Below are 21615 nucleotides of genomic sequence, written 5' to 3' on the forward strand. Positions count from 1 at the left end.
GTACATTGTATTCTACCATATATAACAACCTTAAAAAATAGTTATAATTGGTTTAACTTCTAATAAGTTTTCCTTAACAAAGGTTAGAGTATATTTTAGGAAAGAAAAAAACATGCATCATTTTGCTAACTAGTTTGTTCACAATCTAGTGAGTAGCTCATCCACTAGAAATGTCTTGAAGACCAATGTACCACAAGGTTTGTGTTCCCTAAGTTTGAAATTTACAATGGCATAAAGGACTATGTGGACAATTTAATTCATTTTTTGCTAGTTGATAACTTTGATGCAAGGGAATGATGTTGTTCTCTACCATGCATTCCCTTCAAGCCTACAAGGGCTCACTCTCATTTGGTTCCATAATATTTTCAATAATTGTATTTAACATGCACCATGTTCTTCTATCAATATACACATTCCTCCTATAAAAGAAAAGACATGGATTCTCTTATTACGATGCGAGCCAATGATAGATGGGGAAAAGTGTTTGAGAAACCCTAGAAAATTATTTTAAAGTAAAACTTAAGTTCAAATTGTTTAAGAATATTTTTATGAAGGTTTTTCAAAATAATGAGTTCATATATCTAGATTATCCCCTTTAATTTGAGTTGAAATATGGAAATTTGAAAATTTGTCAAAATATAAGGGATTGGTCAACTACCTAGGTCAATCAATTGATGTGGCTTGGTATGCAATTTGATAGTGCCCATCAGTTGAGTTGGGAATATCAATCAGTCAAGTCATCGATCAATCTCTAAGGTAAATCATTCAAGGTGTGTAGTTTTCAACAACTTATTGTACTATTTTGCCACTAACAACTAGTGAATTGATTAATAGTTAGGTCAATTGATTGAGTTTTAAATCGGGCTTAATGGTTATTTTGTGATTGGAACTCATATAAAAGACCTTTAGACTTCATTGATTTCTAAGAAAGCAACTTGATTTGACTATTCCTTGACGGTAAGAGCTTTTGCATTAATTTTTTAGTGATTTGAGTACAAAATTTGCATATACCTTAGTGCACCATTATAATCCCAACTTTCTACTATATTTGTTGAACCAAATTTCTTGCCAAGATCTTGTCCATTTATTCTCTTTAATTGTAAACATTCCAAAGGGATTCAAGAATGAGGTAAATCTTAGAAGTTGATTGTTGAAAGTCTCTTGAAATTCCAAGAACGTAAGTGTAAAGAAGCATATGATATGGTTTAAAAGTTTGAAGTTAGTGGAACCCTTGGCTTGGATCAGAGCTTAAGGAGGATTAACTAAAGCTGTGATTGTGTCAAACCACTATAAAATAGGAGGGACCTTGTCAATGAAGAATTTTCTAAGTTAACATTTTTTAAAGAGTATCAATTTGCCTTTGCTAAGAAATCTCAAGACATGATATGAATTTATCCAACTATAGCAATTCACAAATTGAATGTGGATTATCAATCAAGACATAGAAGAGCTTTTGGTGCTGGGTTTATATAAGGGGCTCAATACCCAACTTGGTTGGCAAACACAATAGTTGTACCTAAGAAAAATGGAAAATGTTGAGTATGTGTTGATTATACCAACTTAAACGAGGCTTAGCTAAAGATTGCTTCCCACTTCCTTACATAGATTAACTAGTTGACGCTTTGAAAGGTTATAAGAAATTGTCATTTATGGACACCTACTTCATGCTTTGAAAGGTTATAAGAAGTTGTCATTTATAGACATCTACTTTGGATACAGTAAGATTAAGATGAACCCTAAGGATGCAAAGAAAATGGCATTCATTTAGAGAATGGAAACTTTTGCTACCTTGTTAATTATGCAATTTGGACTAAAAATGTGGAGGTAACTTATCAATGATCGGTTTTTAAGATGTTTGATAGGTTGTTAGGGAGAACAATCTTATATAGATGACATATTAGTTAGAAGTAAGGAAAATTCACATTGTTATGATTTGTGTCTTAGCTTTGAAATGCATATTAAGTGTTGAAAAAGGAAATTTTATTGGATACATGGTTAGTCAAATGGGCATTAATATGAATCTAAAATATAGATATGATGCCATGCACTTCAAACAATTAAGGACATATAGCAACTTATTGAGAGGATTGTCACATTAGGAGGCCTCATATCAAGAAGTTTCGATAGACGTTTCTTTTTAAAAAGTACTCATGAAAAAGAGAATACTCGGATTGGATGTAAGAATGTGAAGATTCCTTCCAATAGTTGAAGATTTTTTTATCTAGTCTGCCAATTCTATCCTACCTCTAATAAGCAGAATATTTGGTGTTGTGTTTGGTTGCTTTTAAGTGAGCTATAAGCACAATACTTACATGAGACATAAGAAGTACGCACCCTCTTATAAAAATGGTGACCTTGAAACATAATTCTCTCTAGAAAACTTTAAAATATAATTTTATTTTATTTCGTAGTGTTGGTTTGGTTAAACCTTTTGTTTTTTATTTTCAAAATAAAAAACTTTTATGTAAAAATAGAATATTCTGTACAAAAAATAAAGATTTATCTTATTTCTTTAAAAATCAATTTAATTTTTTTTTTAAATTTAAGATAATAATTTTTTTTGATGTCTTAATTTTTAAAATCATTGATTTTTCAGTATAATTTTAAAAAAAATCTTATATTTGACATAAAAGTTACTTTTGTTTTCTTATTTTGAAAATAAAAAATAGAAAAAATATATCAAAACATATATATATATATATATATATATTTCTGAAGTAATTTTCCTTTAACCCTTAGTTTCCTCTTTCATTTCTTCTATTATTAATATTTTGAAGAATGAGGCAGTTTTCTATTGAAGGAACATATCGTAACAAATTCTTTGTAAACAATGATTCTTCGTATGTATTATCAAATTAGGAGTTTGAAATACAGTTTTGTATTCATCTATTGTATCAAGTATATTTTTGATAAGAATTAAAAAGACATTATCAATAAGGTGGTATAATGTACAAACTTTTAAACTCTATTTATATCATAATCTTATTTGATTATGTCGTTCTACTTTCATTTACTCTTATATAATGTACAAACTTTTAAACTCTATTTATATCACAATCTTATTTGATTATGTCGTTCTACTTTCATTTACTCTTGTCTCTGTTCAATGATTTTGTATCAGAATCTCGTTTGTTTATATCCTTCTACCTCTATTTCCTTGTACTCTCATTCAATGATTTAGATGTCATACATATTTTAGGATTATTTGATTAAAAGGATCATTGAAAACCTAATTTTGGAAATTTAAGGGTGTGTTTGAGAATTGTTTTTGAAAACATTTTTATGTTCTTTGAAACAAAAAACACAAAAAACTTATTTGACAACCAAAAATTGTTTTATATTTTTTGTTCTTAAGAACAAAAAATATGGTGTTTTTAGATAATATATTTTAGTTGTTTTCTATTATTTTCTAATGACTGTTTTAAAAATAATTATATAAATATGTAAAATGATTAAAAATAAAACATTAAATATAAAAATTATTTTTAAAACATATTTCAAATATTAAAAACATATTAGATTTCCAAACAAACTTTTTTTTTAATACAAAAATTAGGAAACAAATTTTAAAAACAAATTTTCAGAATTGTTTTTTAAAACAGTTATCAAATAAATCATAATCCTTCATTTTTTTTTGCTTTATTGTGATAAAAATTCTTCATTTTTTTCTTATAAAAAATAACTCTTTCTTTTATAACATATATATAAATATTTAAAATAATTAAGAGTATTTTTTTTCATAAAAAATAAATAAATTTTTTTAAAAAAAAACATGAAAATGTTTAAATTATTTCAACCCTTTTAATCAATTAATTTTATATTGTAACGGTCCATATTTATGCCTCGATAGGTCAGGCACCACTATGGTAACTTATCATTTTCCTTTTCCTTACATTATATCGTATTGCACATCGATAGCAGCGAGGAAGTTTGAGCGAAGCCCAGTCAGATATTGGGCAGTGAGACCAAGCATTAGGGGACATGCCAACGAGTGTGTCTGAGTTCGAGTTGGAGCTTGGCGAGATGAGAAGCAGACGACTTATCGAAAAGCCCAGTGGAAGAAGAAAAGGCAAGCAGCTGAGCATCAGCAAGATCAACCATGAACTTTCAGAAATCGTAACCATCCCCTCCTCCAGCTCCGACGACGAAGCAAATACCACTTCCCTGCACCAGAAGGCGGACGAGACCCTCCTGCACCAGAAGAAGAAGAAGAAGGAACCGAAGGTGGAAACGAAGAAGAAGACGGGGGCGAAGGTGGAAACGAAGAAGAAGACGGGGGCGAAGGTGGAAACGAAGAAGAAGACGGGGGCGAAGGTGGAAACTAAGAAGAAGAAGGAGGAGAAGGAAGATGAGAGCGCGGCTCATCTGAAGAAGAGAAAGAACAAGGGGGAAGAGAGCGTGGCCCATAAGAAGAAGAAGCTGAAGAAGGAAGCGGGGAAAGGGAGCTTAGGGCAGAAGAATGAGAAGGGAGAGGGAGAGAGTGTGGCACCTAAGAAGAAGAATGGGAAGGGGCAGGAAGAGAGCAAGGGGACTCTGAAGAAGAAGAGGAAGAAGGAGGATGAGGAAGAGGGCGTAACGCTTCCGAAGGCGAAGGGGAAGGGGAAGGGGGAGGAAGAGAACAAGGGGAGTATGAAGAAGAAGAAAAAGGAGGAGGAGGACACAGGGGGCGTGGTGAATCAGAAGAAGAAGGGGAAGGGGGAGGGAGAGAGCAGCAAGGCGAATCTGAAGAAAAAGAAGAAGAAAGGGGAAGGGGAAGGGCGAGAGGGCGCTGCCACTCAGAAGGAGAATCAGAAGAAGGCGGGTGAGGAAGTGACACCGGCGCACTTAGAGATCAATGATAAGAAGAATGAAAAGAAGAAGAAGAAGGAGAATAAGGGGAACGAGGAAGAAAAATTGGCGAATTTGAAGAGCAATGAGAAGAAGAATGAGAAGGATGAAGAGAAGAAGAAAAAGGGCGGGGCACATTGTGGATACAATTTTCCAATGAGCAGAATAGAGAGGATTGTACGGAGCGATTGCGACGATGTCCGCATTTCCCAAGAAGCCCTCTTTCTCATCAACAAAGCTTCTGTGAGTATATTTTTGTCTTCTCCCTTTTTCTTTTCTTTCCTATTTACGCTCTTAGGGTTTTGTATTGTTCCAAGGGGTTTCATTGCTCTGTTTGCTGAACATTTGCTATTAGGGTTTCTGTGTTACACCCTTCTCTCTCAATTATATAATTTTTGTTTATTCATTGTTCTGTTTGAAGATTTAGATTGAATGCATCATTTCCTGATCCCATTACAAAACCTATTCTCGAGTGTTGTTGTGCAAACGATGAAACTATGTATGGAATAAAAAAAAAATTATATTGTTGAAAGCCCAATCCCTTGTTACAAATACAAAAATGAACAAACAGAGAAGGATCCTGGTAGGAATATGCATGGAAGTTCATTCTGCATAATCTAGAAACAATGCATGATGCTGTGTTTGTGTCAAAACCCAAATACAAAGTCCTGAGCACAAGTTTGATCTAGTTATAGCTGAAATTCTATTGTTGAATCTTGAACTCTATAGACTGTGTGAGCAATTTGCCATATTGCTTTGTTTTGTCTACGGTCAGATGGCCTTTTCACACTATCATTGTAGTCAGTGGAACCAGCTGAATTCAGAAACCAATTACCTGAATCCTGTAAAATGGAAGGACAACAACTAATGTTTTACCAAAAATGAATCTAATTTCTTACATGAAAGGAGTGAAAGTATCTTAAATTCGATTCTATGGTTACCAGAATGTTAAAATAAATGTCTGAAAACTCTCTTTTGTTTCCTCATGCGTTTGCATGGAAAATATTTTCCCTTTTTATTTTTTGGGCTCTTATAATCTCACATCATGTTGTACTTTGTCTTTTGTCTTTCTTTTTTAAACAAAAAATAGATGACAAAAATGGAAAGGAGGGGCAAGAATGATCCTATGCTGGATTGTTATATTCGTTGTCAAAGGCTAATGTGAATATTGGAGCTTGTATAATTAATAGTGTGATGAATATTAAGGAGGAGGTGTTATTTAAATGCAACACGTGCCTTTTGGATGATCCTAAACGCGCCTTTTGCTTTATACATTAGTTTCTCTCTTTTAGAAGATTTATTTCCCTTCGTAGGGTTGGCAATGAGTGAAAACTTTGATCTTTGGATATGCCATATAAACATTTATATTTCCATTCTAATGTGTAGTTACACTTATATCCATACATAGGCCCTTTTGGCATATTGATTGGGACTTGCTGAAACTTAGAAATTTTGGAATAATAGTATTTATTAGATACTTATTTTTCATATTTTATTTTACTTTTGACAAGTAAGCAAGAAAATATTATTAACAATAGGGAAGGAAGCTACACACCATGGTACACAGGACGCATACAATGGGTACCACAAAACAAAAACAAAAATGGAGATAACACAAAAAATCGCTACTCCCTCTCTCATCTAGAGCCCACCCAATTTACAAAGTCAACTAAAGGCATTGAGCCTTCCTCTATGTACAAGTTAACACAAGATACAAGATTGCCAAGGAAATGTGTTTTTGCTCTTGAATTGATTGCTTCTTACTTTTGAATACCCTTTGGTTACTTTCCTTCCAAATTATCCAAAAATGCATAAAGGAGTGGTTTTGCAAACTTCTTATGTTTTCTATGCACAAAAGAGTCATGCCAATTTAAAAGAGTCTCCTTGACGGTAGAAGAAATGACCCATATAACGTCAAACAAAGAAAATAGAAGATGCCAAAAAACCCTTACTTTGGCCCAATGAAGGAGGATGTGATCTATTGATTCCTCTTTACTTTTGCAAATTATACATTTGTTTGCCAACAACCAGTCTCTCTTTTGAAGCCGATCTCCAGTCAACACTTTGCCCTAACTAGCTTCCCAAGCAAAATAACACATTAATTATGGTATTCATGAATTCCAAATGTTGGCCTCTAGGAAAGGAATTGCATGCCTTGGCTCCAAAATGGAATATAAAAGATTTGATGGAAAAGGCCCCATTCCTGTCCTTCACTTTTCTCTTCAGATTTTATGACGGAAATCTGTGCCTTAAAATATAATATTTTATTAAGTTAATTTTGTTAAAACACTAGTGTTTAATGTTTTTATATGTATAATATTAAATTTTTTCATATGTTTGCCTCTTTGATGGTTAGTATTCTTCAATAAATTTATTCTATACCATTTTGATAGGCTAATAACAAGTATATTTTTGATAAATAAGCAAGCAATAGATTATTTGGGACATTGTTATATTAAATTCCAAAGTAAGCAAGCAATAGATTATTTGGGACATTGTTATATTAAATTCCAAAGTACGCATGTGCATTCGTTTCTGGTATTGCAGTCATATCCTATGAGTAGCACTTTCAGAAGCAAACTTGAAATTCCAATCTTTGTAAGTAGAGATTGTTAAGTTTTCAATTATTCCATTGCTGCCAACATAAGCTGTCTCTTATCGTGATCAAACATCTTTGTGCTGTTCTACCTAGCTCTTTTGATCTGCCTTTCAAGTGATGCTGCAATGTTGCACCTGCATCCTTTTTCAGGAATTGTGGCACACTGGCTTGTGATTACCCTTCCTCTGGATCTCTGACCTTGGGTTCTTCTGTCAACCTTTAGGCAACAATAAGTGCCTCTAGAACTCCAACTCTGATTTTTTTTTTTTGATAAATAAAGAGATTGTATTAAAAACCATCAAAGCAGTGGCTAAAAGTACAAGAAGGAGAAAAGGAAAAGAAAAACGCCCCACGCTCCCTAGCAGAATGCCAAGGATCGAAGAGCAACCCTACCCACACCCTTAACGGGAAGCCACCCACCCAACAAAATCAACTAAGGTCGAGGGACCATCTTTTATAAACCTCTTCGTCTCTGACCAAAGAAAATAAACAAAAGAAGCCTTAAATCTCTGAATTGACAGCTCCTCTTCCTCAAAAGCAACTTTGTTCCTTGTCTTCCAAACCATCCAAAAAAGGCACAAAGGACTTGCTTTCCAAACACCCTTCCTCTTCTTTCCCACAAAAGACCCATTCCACCTTGAAAGCTTCTCCTTAACCGTGGCTGGCAGCACCCACTGCACCCCGAACATTGAGAAAAGCAGCACCCAAAGAGTTCTTGCCTTATCACAATGGAGAAGATTGTGATCAATTGATTCTTCATGCCTTTGATAAAGGTAACATCTGTTCGCTAGAGCCCAACCTCTCCTTTGAAGCTGATCCAAGGTGAGAGCCTTTCCCCACGTTGCTTCCCACCCAAAAAAACTCACTCTAGGCTGCACCGTAACTTTCCAAATAGCCGACGAAGGGAAGGAGATTGGATGGTCTGATACTAATGATTTGTAGAGAGACTTAACCGAAAACTTCCCACAATTAGTCTCTCTCCAAATCACCCTATCATCCACCCCTTGTTGAATTTGCTTCCTATTTAAGGCCACAAAAAAACTGCACACATCTTCCAACTCCCAATGATTAAATGGTCTAGAAAACAGCGGGCTCCAACTTCCCCCACCCTCATTGCACCTCCAAACATCCTTAACCCAAGCATCCTTGGAAACAGCCAATGCAAATAAAGAAGGAAAAGAAACACAAAGGGGTTCATCCCCACACCAAATGTCTTTCCAGAATTTTATCATTTTCCCATTCCCCACAACGAAACAAAGCCTACTTTTCACAACTTCCCATTCTTTCCTAAGAGTTTTCCATAATCCCACACCATGCCCCCCCCCCCCCCCCCCCCCCTTGCTTCCTTTGAACTCCATCCCCCTTGCTCCTCCCCATATTTTCCCCTAATCACTTGGTTCCAAAAAGCCTCTCTCTCAATAGCAAATCTCCAACTCCATTTACATAAAAGAGCCTTATTGAGGATAGAAAGACTCTTGACCCCCAACCCCCCATTATCCTTCTCAAGGCAAACCAACTCCCACCTAACAAGATGAATCTTCCTCTCAAAAGCCCCACCTCCCCATAAGAACTCCCTCTGAATCCGTTCTAACCTCAATCTGACTTTTCTAGGCATAGAGAGCATGGACATAAAGTAAATGGGCATATTAGCTAGAGTACTCTGGATCAAAGTAATCCTACCTCCTTTGGATATGTATTGGCTCTTCCATCTAGCCAATTTTTTTCCTCATTCTCTCCTCCACACCGTCCCAAACAGCCAGCGACCTATATTGCGCACCTAAAGGCAATCCCAGATAAGTGGTTGGGAGACTTCCAACCTTACAACCAATAGCTGCAGCCAACTCCTCTACATTATTCACACAACCCACCGGAATAAGTTCACTTTTGCCAAGAACTCCAACTCTGATCTTGATTGCGTAGTGCTTAACTGCTTATCCCTATGAAGCCATGGAATGAGATTTGAGCGTCCAAACAAGTGTATAACATATAACAAAATATTGTAAATGTGTCAAGAAGCTTGTGAATCATAGATGTTTACTCGTGGTCTCTTGAAACAGAAAAGTGACTCGGATTTATATATAAACTAAATCAGGAAACCTATTTTATGTATGGACCATGTAGATTAAGTGTTATTAGTCATTCTTACTTCTTATCACGCTGGACGAATTTTTGCTTGGTAGGTGGTATCAGGGGAATCTCTTAATATATTTGTTCAATTAATACTAGGAAGACAAGTGGATGTCAGAAACAACATGAAAAAAAGGAATAGGATCCCTAAAACTGTTACTGACCAAGGGGAGTTTAAAAAGAGTTGAAAATTGACGATGGAAAATTGTGGAAAATTTGGTAGGTTCAGTGAGGAAGATAAGGATGATGCAAGACAAACTGATTCCTTATTCTACTTCTCTAAAGCATAATATGGATATTGAGCATGAGAATTGGAAATTTGGAAATAATCCCTGTAACTTTTAGTGGACAGGCAGTGGAAAATTAGTTGGTGATATTGGAGGGGAAGTTGTAACATTATAAAAATGCTATTAGATTCAGTGATGATGGAAGTGAGCTGATTCCTTGTTCTAACTTCCCCATTCAGATGGTGAAGCACCTTTTCTCTTGTCACCTCAAACCAACATATCCACCAGGTTAGTAGGCAGATTCAAGGAGTGGTGGGTTTCTAGGGGCTATGATGATAGGTTGGTCTGGCAAGGCTCTAAGGATGGGTTTTTCTTGGTCAAATCTTTTTTTAGTTCTTTGGAAGCTACATCTGCGGTTCCTTTTCCAGAAAAAGAAGTTTGGGGCTCAATGATCCCCACAAAAGTGTGTTTCTTTGCATGGGACTGGGAGGCCACTTGGAAGAAGATAACTAGTCTTGCTTGTGTAAAATCAATGAGGAATCAGTCAACCATATCCTTCTTTATTCTGACTAAGCAGGAAGTTTATGGCAGCTGATTTTTGTGCTTTTTGATCTCTCCTGGGTGCTGTCAAGGTCAGTTAGATACGTTTTTTTGGGGTGGCATAGGAGTTCTGTGGGAAAGAAAAGATTTAGAGTATGGAAATGATCCCTCTTTGTTTGTTCTGGACCATTTGGCCAGAGAGGAACTGTATGGCCTTTGACAGATTGGAGCCTATCAGTTCAATCTCTGAAAAATGTCCAGTCACTCCCTGTATCTATGGTCTAGAGGTTGTTTGGGTGTTGATGTTTCTGCTTTGTTTGGTTTTCTCTATTTGACACTGAAAAAAAAGAAAAAAGAAAAAAAAAAAAAAGAAGTTATCCTCCAGTCTCTTGGTATACTTGCACTACATTGTTATTCAGACTGGAGGTGTTGGAAAACTGACTTTGAAGGTTGATATTTTCCAGGAAGTAAATATAGAGCAATTTCTGAGATAAAAAGTACTATGATTGTGGGTTGCATGTTGTTCCTCTGTTATTGATTGGTTATTGAACTTCTGTACTGTTTGTCTCTACTTATCAGATTCATTTCCCCATTAATTTGAGGTTGATTTTTCTGGAAAATATTTAGAGAACGGTAACTTTCACTGGGCTGGATTCAACAGAAGATGTTTCCTGATCTTTGTACTTGATGAGTTTTGTGTGTGCATAGAGACGGGGTACTAGAGATTAGCATCTCCATCTTGAAACAATGATTCCTGTTTTCTGTTTTAGCTTTTGTAGTTACTATTCCAGTACATTCTTATTATTTATCCCTCATTTCCTATGTTGTTTACAGGAGGAGTTCCTTCAACAATTTGTTAATGATGCATATGCATGTTCTGTTAAGGATCGCAAGAATTATGTTTCTTACAAGCACATAGGTAAATTCTCTTTCTGTTTTTGACCTTATTTGAAGTTAAGGCATAGAAAATAGTTTGTATTTTAGTTTACATTATGCCCTAGAAGGTTTGAAATGGAAATAGTGGAGGTCTGATGATTTCATGTCTTAATACTGGCTTTTGAAGCAACTATATTTTTCTTTCAAACTATTTCACCCTTTCATAAATAACTAGCTGTGCAAGTTTGTTTCTCAAAATCAGAAGCAGTAGTGTCAGGAATATATTGTTAACAGTAGTCCTAAAGTGCTTCTTTTTGTATATCTTTTTTCAGCATCAGCAGTTAGCAAATGCAAGAGATTTGACTTTCTATCAGGTATTTCTTGCCCCTGTTCCATTTAACACCTAAGTCCCATGTGTAAGTTTGGTACATTTAAATCTTTTGCATTTTGCATTCATATAATAGATCTAAAAATAGGACTTAACTTTAAAAGAAAATAGTATTAAAACAAACAAGGCCTTAGCCTATCTTACCCCTTTTTTGTTTTTTATTTGATTTTTAATGTTTACTGTTTGTGCATTTAGATTTTGTTCCTGAGAGAGTATCTGCTGAGAAGGCTTTAGCAGAGAGATCAGCTAAGACATGAGCTTGGGCCTTCAAAGATCCATCAAGTATGTGCATTTATCTGTATGCGATCTGGCTGATGAGCATTAACAAGATTTCCTTTATGCATTTCCATGTAGCTCAGAAGGATCTCAGTTTTGGTGGACCACACAACATTTAATTGATGCAGTTGCTATGCTTGTTGTATCAAGTGCATATCTCATTGAAGAAAAATAATTTTTAATATTTTAGCCTCAATTATGGTAAGGGTGGATTTGTGTGTATTTCTGTTAGATGGCCATGAACTGGCCTGATAGCAGGGAAGGCTAATTATCCTCTTTTATATTGGGTAAATCATTGCTTATCAAATAATGCTATATGTTCATTCCTTCAGCAGGGGGGAATGTTTTGAAGTGAAAAATCCAGATCAGCTGATTGGATTCATGCCCTGATCACTTATCTTAGAGAACTTGCTCATATATTCATTGAATGATTGACCAATCAGCAGGTTCTTATTCAGCAGGTTTTTTATTTTGGGCAAAGGGGTAAGAAGAGTAGCTTTTAGCGGCTAGTTTGGATTTCCAAATCAGGCCCCCAAGGTCGATAGGTAATCTTTAGCTGAGAGAGCACTTACTCTTCTTGAAAAAGGTTCCTGTATTTACTGGACATTTATCAATTCAAAGGGCCACCCAACAGGCTTAATACGAGTCGAAGGCTATTGTGATGGTCTCCTCAAAACATCAATTAAAGGTGTTGCACTTTGGCATATAGACTAGCTAGTTGGACAACTCAAATTACAGGTTTTGGCTCCTAACTACTTTGCTGAATATCAAGTTCTTCATTTGGCTACTTGCAGTATCTTCAAATTCTTCACTTGGCTAGTTGCAGTACCCTTGAATCTCCTGCGAAAAGCTACACTGAGAATGGCCAAGGGCCAAAAAAACAAGTGCATCCAGAGAACCAATCAACTAATCCATCTTCAACAACCAAATATTACCATACATGTAATAAAAATTTAGCTGTTAGTCAAGCCAGTAAACACAAAAAATACTCTGCAGTGTATAAAAACACCCACTTAAGAGGCATAACAAACTAGGCCTACAAAATCCTTCTACTTGGGAACTTGAATTTAGAGAGTTCAACATGGCAAAATTTGGAAATTCAGAAGAACATTAAACAGCAAATAGAAATCCCTCTGTATTCATGATATCTTTTGAAAGGTGGGATTCAAATACAAGCCTTAAAAGAGATTCCCATGGAACAACTTCCCTTATTACTACCTATAATTAGAAACATCGCAGCAACAAGGGGTCACTTCGTATAGCCTGTGTATTTTCACTAAACATCTCTATCTCTCAATCTCAGTGCCATTAATTTAATGTCACCCGTGAGAATATACAGCAGAACCAGTTGGTTAATCTCTCTGCACATGCTCATGTTGATTGACTCAATGACCCAACCCAACATTTGTAACACATGGCAATCTGAAGAAACCAACTGGGCAGAAAGGCATAAATAGTCATATTTTCAAACAGAGAATCAACTCCGTGGAAAATGCTTTTGGAAATAACTCATTTTATTTTATTTTATTTTTATATTTTTTTTCTTAAATTATTTGAAACTAGATCCGCCAACCTTGCCAGGCATTAGCAGCTTCTCCTTTGAACTAGTACTTAAAAGACCTTCTGAGTTACTCGGTGGGCTTTCAGAGGACCTGGGTCTCATCCAAATTTTCACATGCCCTTCTCGACATGCAGTGAGAATAGATTCCTGGGTAAAAATTAAGCCAGATAGAGGTTCAGAATGGACACGATGGGCAACTACTGGGGAGAGTTTTGGAACATCTTGCATGCTTGGAGCAGGTTGGAGAGTGCCCACTGGAGAAATGCTATCCCAATGAGATGACTGGCTTCCACTGCTGAATGTGGGGGAACCACCAGGGGGACACCTGCGAAGTGGAACTACAATCTCCTCCATTGACAGGTCCCATAGAAGCAACTGAGTGTCCTGCTTACAGACAAAAAGGTTGCATGAATATCAATGATAATTTCATTAAATGAAAATCAAATAAACATATTTAGAAGAAAGCAACAAAGCAATAGACTATTTTTTCTTCAAAAGGCTTTTTGACTTTTTACTGCACTGTAAAGGCAGAGGTGTTACATTCTACAGATTAACTGTCAAGGTTATAATTGAAAAAAACAAAGAAAAAAATATCTGTAAGGAAAAGAAAAAAAAGAAATAGAAAATAACTGTCATCAGATCTAAAGATTCCATAATGTAATAGGCTAATAGGCTAATAGCCTTAAGATGTTACCATCACATGAGATGTAATATATTGCTTTTATTCTCTGCCTAGTTATATATTTGGAACATCTATAACAGTAAATGATGGGCCAAGATTTGGTGCAGTTGGATTTTTAGCTCCTTTAAACATGACCCAGGCTCTCTTGGATGCCCATAAAGTTTATTAATAAGGTTTTAATTAAGTTTTTCATTCACACTTGTATAACCTGAACACAAGGTGCAAGCTGTAAATGTTGCTTGTCAGAGTTTACTATTAGGATGTCCATGACCTGGTTTATAGGCCTCAAACTTAACAAGATTCGTGAAATTTTGAAATTTCACTTGATTCCAAGCAATGCCATTTTTTTTTTTAATTATTATTTTATTTTTTATTTTTAAGTAAATTTTGTTCCCCATTGGGACTCGAACCTGGAACCTCCCACAAACCCTCCCATAGCAATCCTAGTTCATCTCTTGAATATTTTAGAACTTTGGCGGAAACAAGATCTTCAACATCTAAAGGTATTTGTACTCTTGCCCCTGGATTTTAAACTAATGCTGATATCCAACATGGGAAACATGGATTACAATATTGCCCAAATAAGAACTAGTCAATAATCCTTGACATGCAGTGGTTTTACAAGACTTGATAGTAGGGTTTGTTGAGACAGTCATTTCCCATGCAGTCCAATCTCCTAAAGTACAACAGTAAAGTTTCTTTCCAACAACTGAAATAAATGGATTCACATATTAGCTAAAATCTTCCTATATGGTTTAAGTGTAGTGGTACTTGAAAGAAACAGTTAGTGCAGCAACAAAGCATTAGATAAAAGAACTGAGGAATTACAAAGAACAAAAAGTACAAAGATGAGGAAGAAAGAATCATGCATCTGATTGTATGGGCTAAGAAAAACAGACAACTGGACATACCTGACCAACAGAACCAAATCGGTACATCACACTTTCCCCAGTGCCATCTGAAGATGGTGATGACCAATATGAGTCAAAAGCCACTCCACTCACCTGTGGGCCATAAAATCTAAAGTAATAAGATGGCCATGCGGAGGAAGCTTTAAATAGAATGCTAATAGTTCAGTACAACACTTACCCATGAGCTGTGCCCCTCGCCCCATGCTACTACCTTTCGATCTTCCATACTCCAAACTTGAACTAGATCATCTTCACCACCAGTCAAAATGTATTTTCCATCCAAGCTGGGGGAACAGCATGTAAATGTCAAATATGATCTTGTTTCAAAGCTTTTAATGGTCCATTAAAGGGAAATGACTAGGGAATGATGTATGTGAGATGTGATAAAATGTTCTAGAAAATAAATATTGACAAACCGGTATCATCTGGTACTTGATTTAAAGGGAAAGCATTAGAAGTTTTTATTTTTTATTTACCTCCAGGCACAACACAGAAGAGCGCCATAATAACTTTTTCCACCACATATTAGTTGTTCTTTTGAGTAGTCAAATACCCGTAAATAACCTACATTTGGTACTTGATTTCAGCATCTATATATTGTCAGCACTTATCCATGAAATCAGAAGAATATCGCATCGACAAATACCATCTCTACCAACAGTTGCCAAATATGTCCCATCAGATGAGAAAGCAATGCTATTGATTGAACCTTGGCAGATATGCCATCTGGCAACTGGATTGCTCTGCAAATAAATCATAGAAAATCAAAACCCAACATATATGCAACACTCTTGCTAGATGGCTTTGGCTTTTTTCTTCAATAATTTAAAACTAAACTTAAACCCTTCTGCCATGCTTGGACATATTCTGCCATCATACACATGGCAGGTATTCAACAAACATGTTGTGGACACATTCGATTCATAGTTCTGAAAGTCGTAAAGTGCAAGGCTCTCCTAGGGTTTAGGCACAATGCACAGTCTAAGGTGCATGCCTCAGTGAAGTAAAGCACAACCTACGCTTTATATCAATTTTATAAAATATTGTAAATTTGGACATGCAAACATTCAGCTTTAATTCATGCATCATCAAAATTCCAATCTCAGCAATAAATAAATCAAGATATCAAACATTTAAAAGGAGTATCAAACAAAAAGTAATGCAATTATGCGGACTTTTAATGTTCATTAAAAAATTTCAAGAATACGAGTGTAAAAAGGATTAAAAAAAGAAAGAAACAAAGAAGAAAATAGATTAGTTGTGCCTCTCCAAGGAGGAGCATGCCTCAGCAAAGAAGGCACTACAGCTAGGAAGTGGTTGCACTTTGGGGGCTTAGGTGGACCTAAGACACACCTTTAACAACAATGATCTGAAAAGTACTGGTTTGATTTAATACAAGAAAAGTGTATTCTCGTAGGAATATGTATATATATATATATATATATATATATACACGAGAGAGAGAGCGAGAGAGCACATTTACACATAAGACTGCATCACATCCGAAAAAAGTCAGGATTGGGAGTAAAAGTATGCCATTTAAGAAACTGAAAGACATAGGGTTGGCAGATTAATTTGAAATGCTCATCCAACTCTTGTTTTCATCACTATCCACCTGATAGTATAAGACTGAAGTTTCAAGAAGTAATCATGGAAGAAATTGGAAAAAGAAGTTTAAAACACTTGTTACTATAATCAGCTCCAGTATTATTTGATTAGTCATATCTATAGATGTTTATTACCTAGAGTTCATTTACAGAGAGTGCCTGAGTTTTAGATGTTTCAAACACCATACTTAAATTTTATATTGTTTAATAATTAATAGATGCTGGCTATTCCAAAATTTACATTGAACTCATGTAAAGAAGTATTTGATAAAACTAAAAATTAAGTGTTGAAAATATTAATATCGAATTATAATTTTTGAATGGTGTACAAGTTAAAGATATCATCTGAAATTTATATCCTGAATTAACTGTTCATAAACAAAGAAATTAAAATTATCCTCTATTTAACAAATTTGTCTTTACTTCTAAGTGTGCTAATTCTGTCTAAAAACATTTTATTAACAAACTAGTCCTTAACATCTAAAGGTGAAACTTCTTAACACAACCTATGAACATTACTCAAAAATGACATGAATCTAATATTAAACAAGTTGGTTTCAGGTTCAGGGTTTCAACATATTTAACCTATTTTGATTTATTTAATTGACATGCTGCATTGACAGATTTATGATTTAACCCATATATGAATCATTAAAACTTGTGCCATGTTGACACAATAATAGCTTGAGCCACATAAATCGATTCAAGACACATTTTAAGAAGATTTTTCAAAGAAATAAAAGCTTCTGTCAGAAAAGAAGCTTCTGTCAGAAAAGAAGCTTCTGTTTTAATCACGATAACAAATTCGTAGTTTCACATTTATACATGAAATTTTAAAATAACAATGAGTCATAAATATTTTCGAATAACTGATGTTTAATATAACATGAGTTCAGTTTATAATTTATATAATAATGACGCATTGTTGTCATCGTCGTTGTCGTCATCATCATCAACATTTCTACTATTATTAATATTATTATTAATTTTGGGATGATATATTAATGTAATAGAGGAGTTTGGGCATCGTTGGAGACTCAAATTGCTTCACAATGTACGTAAACAATTAAAAAAATAAATAAATCCAGCTATAAAATCTAAAATATATCAATCTTCCCCATTAAAGCCTTTTTTTTTTCTTTTTTAATTCTATAATCAAAAAGGGGAAAAAATGAAATACTGGTGTCCAAAAAACTAAAAGTTTATTAGCTAGTGAAATTTATTCTGGGGAATGAGTAGTAAAAAGAATTTAGTTTGAAGGGTAAAAATGGAATTTAAATTTAATAAAATCTTAAAAATCACTCATGACATTTTAATTATAAATATTTAATCAGTAACTACTTTGTTCTAAGACATGCTTAAAAGGTGAGACCTACTCATTTTTCCATTATTGGTGCTCACAACTGTTCTTAAACACCTACTACAAACTAGAACAAGTAAATGATAGAGTAGCATGATGAAGTACATGTCAAAATAGTTCCAGACTGCCAATAGAAATAACTTTTTCAGTTACCTTACTGGACCGTGCATGTGCAACAGTAAACTGAGTTTGATCCTTGATAACTGGGAAGGAAGAATCACCTGTTCCGTCCTTACCCTAAAATGAAATAAGAAGAAAATTACACTTATTTATGACAGTTATGCCAGAAAGAGATGGGTGCTTCAATTGAAATTGGAGGCTTGCCTTTTCATACACGTACAAGTTTCCATCAGAGTGAGCAACAGCAAAAGCACCATCGCCTTGAGGAATCCAAGCAATGCTAGTACATCGACTGTTGAAAACAACTAGTTGCTTGCATATTCAGACTATTAACAAGATGTAAAAGCCAACATCTACACGTCACAATATAAAACATATAATTCAAATGAAATATAATAATTCTAAAAATGTCACAATTTAAGACATTAAATCATGTAACCATAACCAGTCAGCTGACTGAACCCCCCTTTTTAATCAGACAGCTGACTGAAGCTTATGCCTTTCAAACTAATTGTATAAATGGTGGAATCACAGATTATACTAGCAAACAAAAATACTTTCCTGTAATACCTATTAAAAAAATAAAAAAGAAATGCTTCCCTGTTATGTTTAGATTTGAGGAAAAAAGTGGAGAACAAGGTTATGCAGTCAGCAAGAGGTCAATTTATCCAGAGTCTGATTGGCATAAAATAATTGGAAAAGAGCATCAATGAGAAGCCATACTGTTTGTGTTTTCTTTATTTTGTTCTCTTTTTGATAAACTACACCACTGACTGTGCATTCACATTCCCTTTTAATACCACATTGCTTAAAATATGTTTGTAACAGTGATCAAAACAAATTGATTAAATTTCAAAGACCATAACAAGATGAAAATGCTTAAACTGTTCTCATTATTTTCACCCTGCTCACAATAATTTCTACCATACTCAATTTTGCAGAGCTTATAGCTCCCCTTCAAGGTCCTCATTGTTTTTAACAAGTATATAAGATTTTATTTAGGTTAAACAAGAGATATTCCTCAAATTCATAGGCTTCATAAGAGATCATGAGAATGGCATGCATGTAAGATGTCTTTCCAATTTGAAACAAAAAAGCAAAATGATTCCCTAGAATTCTTCAGAAATAGACATCAATAAAAGCTGATGTGTTGATCTTGCCCTTGTTGCAGGAATATTTTACGTTGGGTGAAACTCCCAAACCCAAAAGTGACTACAATTAATTCTAATTTAATCCCATCATTACAACAACAATTGCTTAGTTTCAATCACCAATTACATACCAATTTGATATTAAGAGAAAAGCAGTTAATGGCAGCTGAGAATGAAAATGGGTTTATTGTAAATTATGATCTCCCACCTCCAGAGGAATATTCTCATCTGATCTAACTTGGCAGAAACAAACTTGAAATGCTTGAAAAAATGGATACCAATTGGGAAGAAACCCATATGTGACAATTCTCACCAGAAGGGAAAATTTGAAGGTTTGAATATAAAATTATAATTGTTCACCCAGCAAAATAAGGGCAAAGTGGACACAGTTATATGAGGTACAGAACCCAGCAATTTGAATTGAGCAATCAAAACAAAGAACAAAGGAAACAAAGAAGCAATCTAGAAAATGAAATTAACTCTTGCCTGGTACTAACAGAACCATCTTTGTTATAATGCTGGGCACCAACAAGTTTCTTCCCAAAATCTTGTAATTGCTGCCTCAGAGAGACCGAATAGACTACAAAATCAAGTACACACAAAGCATGTCACAACCTTATTCTTCTAAAAACATATTACAAATAAAAAAAATGAAAACATTTACCATCCCCAGAATTCAATCCAATAAGCAAGTCATGCCCATCTTTAGCTTCTGCATCAAATGCATGGCAGACAGGGTTTGAATTGCTAAAATGTATTGCTTTTATAGGATCCTATATCACAAAACCAAATTCCTCAACATAACTTTCAAACCAAACAACCAATATTATGTGAAAGAACAAAGTTCAAGAACACCAAATTACCTTATCCTGTGAATTAAAATCGCTGATATAGATTGTGTCCCCTAAATTGAATATAAGATATGTCCCTTTCCCATCATAATTAGAAGTAAGCATTGAATTACAATTACTCAAACCTCCCAATGAACTGCTCCTACTGGTTCCAGTAAACGATTTACTTGCGCCATTCCCTCCCACGAAACTAAGAGTTCGACCACCATTACCTCCCCCTAAGAACCTGGCCGCTGCAAATCTCACTCCACTGGAGGCACTCATACTCGAGCTTGGTGTTGGCGCCAGCTGTGCCTGCTTCTCCTTCAGATACGCAAGGGTTACCTGAAAATCACAACCAAATGAAGATAATTAGAAATACATTTCTATTGAGAGAAAAAATCTACCCCTCGTTTGGTTGCTGAGGAAACTAGAAGACAAAAACATTAATTAAACTCAAAACTTTGAATCCAACATTCATTTTACTTCTTACTCGAAAGCTTAAAAACTAGTTAATTGTGCCAATGATTCAAAATCGATTTCTAGAGAGAGAACGAAACCCTAGTCACCCCTTTGATTGCATAGAAAACATACGAAAACAAAAGAAACATAAACATTTATGATGCTTCACTGAATCCCAAACAATTGCATCATCCTCAGTTAAAGTGCAGGTGTCTCCTTCCTCAGCTCCTAAACAATGAAAAAACCCAACATCTAAACCTTCAATTTCCCGTAATTTCCTACATTTCTCACCAATCAAACAGGCAAAAAACAAAAAAAAACCTGAGTGACGGATTTTCCATGAGGGTATTGAAGAAGACTGGAGGGATGAGTCTTCTCGTAATGGAGCTTGTAGCGGCCCTCGGGCGTTTTGAAGTAGGTCTTAAGGCCCGGCGAACGAGGGTTGACAGACGACGATGACGGCGACGACATCCCACCGTTGATGTTGCTGCTGTTGATCATATCGACGGTTGTGATGGATGGTGAAGCATGAGTTCATCGCATCCAAATCCTCCTCCCTTCTTCCCTTCCTCTCTTCTATGCCTCTTCTGCTAATGACTTTCAGATCAAGAGCGCCCGATTCTGTGCTTCGCAGTTCATGGCTAAAGATGATTTCAGAATTTCAGCCATGGATATAATATTATTAATAATTTAATATACATACAAATATATATTTAAATTTTATAACCGCTTAATTAAAATTGTTAATTGTGGGTTTATTATTATTATTATTATTATCTTAATATAGAAATTATGTATTTATTTTGTTCAGAAAATTACATTTAAAAAAGAAAAAAGAAAAAAAAAAGCAAGGGACATATTACAAATGGCAGAAAAAGGAAGGACAGGCCACAAGGAAGGAAAGGTCCACTTCAAGATTTGGGTGAGATGTTCCAATGCTGGCCCAACTTGAATCCTTAAACAATGAAAGGATTTGGGTTGCCCACTAAGTGATCAGGCCAGTTGGGCCCAGTATTGTCTGCTTCATCTTTCTTACCATTGGGCGGGAAGGAGTTATCTTGAATGGTCTAA

General features: G+C 35.1%; 2 protein-coding genes across 3 annotated transcripts; one reads left to right on the forward strand and one right to left on the reverse strand.

The window, feature by feature from the left end:
* The first annotated feature begins 3868 nt into the window (after positions 1-3868).
* Positions 3869-12056, forward strand: LOC100243337 (uncharacterized). 2 transcript variants are annotated; one of them, XM_010652848.3, is made up of 5 exons: positions 3869-4224; positions 4285-5070; positions 11155-11239; positions 11529-11570; positions 11780-12056. In XM_010652848.3, the coding sequence occupies exons 1-5, from the start codon at positions 3982-3984 to the stop codon at positions 11839-11841; spliced, it is 1218 nt and encodes a 405-aa protein (XP_010651150.1). In that variant the 5' UTR covers positions 3869-3981; the 3' UTR covers positions 11842-12056. The 2 variants fall into 2 exon arrangements, with proteins under 2 accessions (XP_010651150.1, XP_059593408.1); XM_059737425.1 differs by having other exon boundaries at positions 3869-5070.
* Positions 12057-12970: 914 nt separating this feature from the next.
* Positions 12971-21226, reverse strand: LOC100255339 (uncharacterized). The gene is made up of 11 exons (XM_002285027.5): positions 20866-21226; positions 20116-20427; positions 19917-20025; positions 19739-19832; positions 18306-18393; positions 18135-18218; positions 15661-15757; positions 15491-15578; positions 15193-15298; positions 15015-15107; positions 12971-13805 (listed from the first exon to the last, which is right to left on the reverse strand). The coding sequence occupies exons 1-11, from the start codon at positions 21043-21045 to the stop codon at positions 13410-13412; spliced, it is 1647 nt and encodes a 548-aa protein (XP_002285063.1). The 5' UTR covers positions 21046-21226; the 3' UTR covers positions 12971-13409.
* Between the last annotated feature and the right edge of the window lie 389 nt (positions 21227-21615).

The sequence above is a fragment of the Vitis vinifera genome, chromosome 6 (assembly GCF_030704535.1).
Source record: "Vitis vinifera cultivar Pinot Noir 40024 chromosome 6, ASM3070453v1".
NCBI lineage: Eukaryota > Viridiplantae > Streptophyta > Magnoliopsida > Vitales > Vitaceae > Vitis > Vitis vinifera.

What these genes read in the sequence shown, in the direction of transcription:
- LOC100243337 (XM_059737425.1), top strand. Translation starts at nt 3,982, where the DNA reads ATGCCAACGAGTGTGTCTGAGTTCGAGTTGGAGCTTGGCGAGATGAGA. An exon ending in TTCTCATCAACAAAGCTTCT is followed by an intron (nt 5,071 to 11,154) that starts GTGAGTATATTT and finishes TGTTGTTTACAG; the next exon opens with GAGGAGTTCCTTCAACAATT. An exon ending in TGTTTCTTACAAGCACATAG is followed by an intron (nt 11,240 to 11,528) that starts GTAAATTCTCTT and finishes ATCTTTTTTCAG; the next exon opens with CATCAGCAGTTAGCAAATGC.
- LOC100255339 (XM_002285027.5), bottom strand. Translation starts at nt 21,045, where the DNA reads ATGATCAACAGCAGCAACATCAACGGTGGGATGTCGTCGCCGTCATCG. An exon ending in CACATGCACGGTCCAGTAAG is followed by an intron (nt 15,758 to 18,134) that starts GTAACTGAAAAA and finishes ATTTATTTGCAG; the next exon opens with AGCAATCCAGTTGCCAGATG. An exon ending in CTTCTGTGTTGTGCCTGGAG is followed by an intron (nt 15,299 to 15,490) that starts GTAAATAAAAAA and finishes CTGTTCCCCCAG; the next exon opens with CTTGGATGGAAAATACATTT.